General features: G+C 42.1%; 1 protein-coding gene across 5 annotated transcripts in view; it reads right to left on the bottom strand.

Moving 5' to 3' along the window:
• Window positions 1-7,500, bottom strand: part of LOC122246446 (inactive dipeptidyl peptidase 10) — a 474,509-nt gene that overhangs the window by 897 nt on the left and 466,112 nt on the right. For all 5 annotated transcript variants that reach the window (XM_086550809.1, XM_043005022.2, XM_043005024.2 and 2 more), the window contains 9 exons: window positions 6,758-6,881; window positions 5,312-5,541; window positions 4,935-5,109; window positions 4,625-4,801; window positions 4,107-4,249; window positions 2,872-2,991; window positions 2,400-2,560; window positions 1,322-1,532; window positions 1-810 (listed from right to left, as the gene is read on the bottom strand). The exon at window positions 1-810 is cut by the window's left edge. In XM_086550809.1, the coding sequence (XP_086406935.1) occupies window positions 663-810; window positions 1,322-1,532; window positions 2,400-2,560; window positions 2,872-2,991; window positions 4,107-4,249; window positions 4,625-4,801; window positions 4,935-5,109; window positions 5,312-5,541; window positions 6,758-6,881 (1,489 nt within the window). In that variant the 3' untranslated portion in view covers window positions 1-662. The remainder of the gene's footprint in view (window positions 811-1,321; window positions 1,533-2,399; window positions 2,561-2,871; window positions 2,992-4,106; window positions 4,250-4,624; window positions 4,802-4,934; window positions 5,110-5,311; window positions 5,542-6,757; window positions 6,882-7,500) is intronic.

A 7,500-nucleotide genomic window follows, 5' to 3' on the forward strand; every position in this document is an offset into this window, starting at 1 on the left:
AAATATCAGCAAATATGTTCCTTACATCTTTTCTTAAATCAGTTGCACTTATAGTAGTATACCCATAAATAATTTAACCGTGTAATGCTCACTGACGAAATGTGTAAATATTAAGATATTAAGAGTAAATGGTTGGTGTAAGATAATATAATGCTTGAAAAAGTATCAAAACATGTTTTTTTGGATTTCTTAAAAAAAGGCTTGGCATAGATGAGGTATATAAGACTAATATCTTTTCATTTATCTTCCGAAAATGGTAATATACCGATCAGTGAGCGAATCTGAGAAAGTTAGATTTCTTCCCAGACTAAAGGACTGGAGTCTGCATCGTTTTACAAGAAGTTTGATTAAAAATCAGTGCTATTAAGACGAGCCGGGTTACGGTCAGAGGGGCGTAGGCACCTCCTAAGACGGTCAGCATGTGGGAGGAAGTTATCCTAGAAGAAAGAAACCTTCCCAAGAGGAGTCCACAGCAGAGACCGCAAGAGCCACCTCAAGGGCACGACAGCAGAACGGAGCCTTGCAAAGAGGGAGTCGACCTCTGTGGCGCAGGTACCAAAGGACAGCGCCTCTCGGCCGCGGGAGGAACACCGCCCGAGGGCAGAGTGACGAGGAGAAAGAGGGTCGCGGGGGCTGGAGGGTGCAGGCCAGCGCGACGACGACTATAGGATGGCGTCCTTGCCGAAGAGTAAGCTGAGCTCCTCCTCGTTGTACGGAGGGAAGCAGTCAGTCATGTACTGCTCCACGCTTCTGTACAGGTGGAATCTCACTCGCTCTAGGTCGTGGCCCTCGTCCGTGTAGGTCTGCTGCCTGTAAGAATCAGTAAAGTGCAAACAGTTCATATTAAACCAAAAAAACACATCTAATGCTCATTCTGCACATACACACTCAGCCACAGCGAAATTAATGTGAATCGAGAAGATCAAGACGACGCATTTGCACATAGATGTTCAATGCAATGAAGATGATGATATCCATATTGTTATTTCTAGTTCTTGATTTCTTCGTCTCTCTATTACCCTCCCTCCCTTTCTGCTACACTCATATGGTAAAAATGAATCAATACACGAAGAATCAAAGTGATTTTTGTTAGAAAAAGCAAGTTTAGGAACCGCATGTCAATCAGCAAATTAGACATACTGAGACAACATTCAGAAAATGATACTGGAACTATATCACACAAGAGAAAGGAATCTCAGTTCTGATCAAATCAATCCTGGTGCGGATTGCACTAACTCAGCGTCTCACTCTTCCTGATCAACTGGCGTGTGGAAACTTCTTTCCTTTAGTTTGTCTGATGCCACGGAATGGTCATCCATACCTGAAGATGATGCCCTTCTCAGTGAGCGCCCTGGAGAACTTGAGCGTGTGGGCACTGTGGACGTCGGTGTCCCCCGAGCCGTAGACGAGGAAGAGACTTTTGTTCTTGAAATTTCCGGCGTGGAACAAGAGGGAACTTTCTTCATATCCTCTGTAGTTCCCTCCGGGTCCCACCTGCGCCGAGCCCATGTAACGCTCGCTGTAGTACGACGCTGTAACCAAAGGAAGGAAATTTAGTACTGGTTATTTCATGTATTTTCAAATAATGTAATAGGGAATGTAATAGGGAATGTAATAGTTTTCGTTATATTGATTTAGAGGTTTTATGGTATTGTGGCAGGTTTTAGTTGAGTGAGCGGTCGTCACCAGGTTTTCCCTGAGGTATCAGATCATCAAGCCGTACCCCAATTACTGAATTACTGAGTAAGGAATGCTAACTTAATAACAACTGATTCGGTTTGAAAGGGTTGTTGTCAATCAGTAGGATACACAATAAGTATATCTAAATACATTTTTTCGAACCTTAACGAACCTCCTCCCCCCCACAAAATAAGTCTTCTGTAACCCTGTGAATTCCAATGCCCGCGTTTAAAAAAACTCAAGGTAATGTATGTTTATTGCAGTTATAGCGTACATGCTCTATTAAGCTTCTACTTGTAGAAAACGAAATAATAATAAAATATTTTACTGGGTAACTAATCTATTTCCACATTCTGTCTTTTACTGTATGTGATAGAATGGAAAACGAGGAAAGTGCACAATGTAAAATGAGAGTATTGCCTCTTTATGAAGAAGTATTGTTCTTAAATAGAAATATGAGTATTAATCATAATACGAAGGTTTACAGCTGCTAATGAGAGCTGATATTTATCATTAAAACTTGGACTGGGGCCGGTACATTGAAAAAAGCTCTACGTAAAGTAATTCATTTTGAGATTATGGCATGTTGAGAAAAGTGCATGTCATACGTATCCATGACTAAGGAATAAAGCAACTTACAACAGGGTCATGACATAAAGAGTGCTGTTATAAGAAGGGTATGATCTTGCCCAGTATATTAAAATAGCGCCACGACTTACAATAAAGTGACCAGTCCGTGATAGGGTTGACGACGGTGGCGCACGTGAAGAGGTTTTCTGTATCTTGGGACAACATCCGGGCAGCGTTGTATCCGCCGTGACCCCACCCAAAGGCCACCACTCTCGCACCGTCTATGAACTCCAGCTCTGACACCAGGGACCTGTTGGAGCCGACAGTCCATAAGCGGAAGCATTCAAGGAACAAAGGCTTGAACTTGCAACGGTTGGAAAGAGAAGGGGGTAGTAATGGGTCATGAAAAATACGACCAACTGTTTACCGCGGAACATCATCAAGGTCAGTCTTACGATTTCCATATATCTGGCTCTTCTCTTTTTTATAGGACTGTGTGACGTGAATATAATCATATAAGCAACAATGATACGCATATTTGATAAGCTCCTTATATCTATCTTATAAAGTAATGGTTCTAGATGAGTAGCAATTGGAATTATAACTACAAAACCAACTTACTTTGTGACAGCTAAATGGTCGTGTACCTCGATTTCCCCGAGCTTCCAGGCCGGCTTGTACATGAGCCCCATGTCTTGGCCCGCGGCGCCTCGCACGTCCATGTCCAGCACTACCCATGACCTGTGGGGGGAAGGGGCAAGGGCGATATGTGAAGGAGAAGTGTAGACGTTGCAATAATTAGAAGAAGGGAAAATGAAAGGGGAGAAAAAAATGAAAGAGAGTAAGAGAGAGAGAGAGAGAGAGAGAGAGAGAGAGAGAGAGAGAGAGAGAGAGAGAGAGAGAGAGAGAGAGAGAGAGAGAGAGAGAGAGAGAGAGAGAGAGAGAGAGAGAGAGAGAGAGAGAGAGAGAGAGAGAGAAGGAGAGAGAGAGAGGAGAGAGAGAGAGAGAGAGAGAGAGAGAGAGAGAGAGAGAGAGAGAGAGAGAGAGAGAGGAGAGAGAGAGAGAGAGAGAGAGAGAGAGAGAGAGAGAGAGAAAAGAGGAGAGAGAGAGAGAGAGAGAGAGAGAGAGAGAGAGAGAGAGAGAGAGGAGAGAGAGAGAGAGAGAGAGAGAGGAGAGAGAGAGAGAGAGAGAGAGAGAGAGAGAGAGAGGAGAGAGAGAGAGAGAGAGAGAAGGAGAGAGAGAGAGAGAGAGAGAGAGAGAGAGAGAGAGAGAGAGAGAGAGAGAGAGAGAGAGAGAGAGAGAGGAGAGAGAGAGAGAGAGAGAGAGAGAGAGGAGAGAGGAGAGGAGAGGGGAGGAGAGAGGAGAGAGAGAGAGAGAGAGAGAGAGAGAGAGGAGAGAGAGAGAGAGGGAGAGAGAGAGAGAGAGAGAGAGAGAGAGAGAGAGAGAGAGAGAGAGAGAGAGAGAGAGAGAGAGAGAGAGAGAGAGACAACACTGAAGAAAGTAAGCTGATGTAATCGTACTTGACCGTGAAATGAGAACTGAGTGACAAGAGATATAAACAAGCGGATAGATATTTACGGTATGCAATGAAATTTAGATATAACGAAAAGGTGCTATTCAGATCTTTGGAAAGAGCAGTAACAAAACACAAAATAAGATATAGTGCAACAGTTCAGATGCTTTTGCAAGATAAACTGCATATTAGAATACATCGGTGCCGGGCCCAAAAAAATCTCAAAAATGAATTTAATCAAACGACGATCTCTCTCGATACAGCTTAAAGGAACACGAACTTGATTCCTTTGTTTTATCTCGCGCAACTTCAAAATCGAAGTGATAAAAGGTCCAGAACTCACTTATTGGACGCGAGATAAGTGCCCCAGTCCACGTTCCACTTGTGATTGACCAACTGCTGCCCCGGAACACCTCCTACGCGCACGACCATCGGGTGGATGAAGGCTTCGTCGTCAGCGAACTCCGGTGGGATGCTGAGGCGGACCTGGGGGGATTCGGGCGCTGAAGGATGCTCGGGACTTGACTCGATATTGGTAGCGTTTTATTTTGTGATAATGATTGTGATAGTACTGCTGATAGTATTGATGATGGTGGTAACAATAATAACGACGGTAATATTGATGATTATCATTGATAATAATAACCATAATAATATTTGAGATAATGATTTGTTATTACTATTACTAATATTGCATTGATAACTTGGTAATATCATTATCGTTATCATAGCATTGTTCTAGTAATAAAAACAATCAGTGACATCATTGTTTGTGAGTCAAGTTTCAATATAAGGGATTGTCTACCTAGCATTACCCATTCCATTAAAATGAACATCTACAGTGCGTCAAAATCTTCTTACTTTAACCACGAAGTTGTCGTCGAGCCGCACGTTGTAGTTGCGCTGTTGCGGCCACGCCATCTGGTCGCTCAACTGCTGCAGGTCAGAGTTGTTGTGGATATAAACAAGAACTTCACCGTCTATGGTGGAGAAGAGCACCGTATGAGGTATGCCTGGACCCTCACAGTGCAAGACCACCTAGAAAGAGAAAAGTAGAATGGGTTATATTTGTATTGCTTTTCCCCATTACAAATCTTTCACTAGTACCCAAATGTCATCTTTGATAGTTTTCACAGTTAGGTATATATTTACTAGTTATGTATCAACATACCTCGTTGAAGTTATCTGGTCCCATGTGAGGCGTGAAGTGCCTGCAGGGGGGCGAGGTGTAGTTGAGAAAGCACGTGAGGCACTCCTGCTGGCGGCGGTGCGCTGGCGCCGACATGTCCGTCACTCGCCACAGGTGTCGCTCGGCCGCCTCAGTCTCAGTGTTGGCCACGTAATAACTGTTTGAAGATTATGGAGATGTTAAATAGGATTATGAACAAACACGGTATGGTTGAATTACATCACCTCCCTCAAAAAATGAGAGATATTAAGATATAGGATTTCTTATCTGAGAAAAATAATAAACTATTTCGGACAATATTCATCATCTTGATAGAAGACTATATTGAACAGAGCAATGTGTCGCCCCCTCCTACGTACACGTAGTGGTTTTCGGTGTCCCACGCCAGCACGGAGAACACGGTGTAGGGCCCGAAGGTCAGAGGAGTGTTATGCTTGGTCTCAATGTCGCCCTGGTGGATGTGAGGGAACGTCCCCTGTTCCCGGTCGACCAGAGGCAGAACACTCACAAAGGCCGTGCCGTTTTGAGCAAACAGTGGGATCTTCTCCACTGTAGCCCAGAGCTGAGGTCCGCTCTCCTCCACGAACAGCTGTCATGAGAGGGAGGAAGGGCGTGTCAGTCGTTAGGCGGCGTTCGAGCGAGGGCGTAATACAGACTGAAATGGCTCGACACTCGGGTGGAGGATGACACAAGTGTTTGAGCAGCGCGGCCGCAAGGGAGAACGCATCAGGATGGTAATGAGAAGTGTAGTAATGAAAGGAACAGTAGAAATGATAATGGTGGTATTAATAATAATGATGGCATGATAATACTCTTAATGATAATAATGATGATGATAGTGATAATAATAAGATCATAATGACCATACAAGTAAATCTACTAATCATGACAATAATGCTATTTCTAATACTGACGATAATAATAATATCTAATAACAATGAAGATAATGATAATAATATTACTACTACACTATTACCTATAATCATCAACATTATTTTTCATTATTATCTTATCATTAATGGAACAATTATCATTATCATTGTTTTAAATATCTTTATCATTATTATCATTATCATTATTGTTATCATTATCATTATTACTATTCTCATTATCATTACTATCATCATGATATTTTTTGAATGATGACTGTAATGACGATGACGATAGAAATAATTATCAATTATTATTGTCATTGTCATTATGAAAATTACAATAATGACAAGAGTAACGATAGTAAAGATACTGTTAAAAAGTAATAACAAAAAATAATAGGAATAGCAACTATACAGGCATCAATAGGAAGGCTGATGATAATGAAGGCAATGTCATATAAGGTATTATGATATTTTTAAAAATCTAAAGCAAATAGTTTTATTCTTATTTGTTCAATGAACTCATGTCATCGCTAGCAGCAACATTGCTAGTAATCTTAGCATCATATTATCATTAGCATATATCATTATCATTAATATGATTATTACTATTACCATTATTGCTATTGCTATTATCATTATTATTATCATGATCGTTATTATTGTTATCATCATTATCATTGCTTTATCATTATCATTATTGCTTTTACTATTATTATCATGATCACTATTATTGTAATCTATATTATTGCTATTATCATTACTATCATAATTATTACCCTCATCATTATCATCTTAATTATCATTATTATTATCATCATCATAATTGTCATCATTATCATCATCGTTATCCTTATCATCATCCTCCATATTTCCTTAGACCGACTGATGCACTTGCACCACAACTGTATAGAACCGAGAGCCAGGGCCTACCTCGTCGCAGAACCACATGGGCTCCTTGCACACGGTGACGACGCTCACGTTCTGCGCTCGGTTCCGCCACACGACGGCGAGGGTTCCTTCGTCCACCCAGCCCACGCTTGTGAAGTAGTGGTCCCTGGAACGAAGGCGGCCGACGATCACAATTGCGAAAAGGAGACATGGCAAAGGGTTGACTTTGCTTTCATGACGACCATGGTGGACGAGGGAGGGAGGGGGGTGGGGGGGACGAACGACTTCGCGACTGGTTTTGTCGTGAAGGAATTTCCGGGATGCTTTGCTCTATATCAACCGCCGTTTATGGGGAAACTTTATGCTACTGGACCTACCTACACTCACATTTACTAGCGCACACGCAGACACAAATACACACACACGCACATAGAAACACACACACACACACACACACACACACACACACACACACACACACACACACACACACACACACAAACACACACACACACGCACACAAGTTTACGCACACGCTCACATACATACACATAATCACACACACATGCACATACACACATGCACATACATACTGTACATTTATCTATTAGTGCATTTCCTCTTCAGCCTAGACCACATCCATTAACGACGTTGAGTGAACTGACTACAACAAATAACCAGTGTAGAACCACACATAGTACTAGAACGACTTAAAGGACGACCTTCACCCTGTGCTGATGCTCAGTTTATTGAAAGTGCTGAAGGATGATTTCCATGAAGGAGGC

The sequence above is a fragment of the Penaeus japonicus genome, unplaced genomic scaffold, assembly GCF_977035675.1.
Source record: "Penaeus japonicus unplaced genomic scaffold, GWHDUDI00000001_assembly GWHDUDI00000024, whole genome shotgun sequence".
Taxonomy (NCBI): domain Eukaryota; kingdom Metazoa; phylum Arthropoda; class Malacostraca; order Decapoda; family Penaeidae; genus Penaeus; species Penaeus japonicus.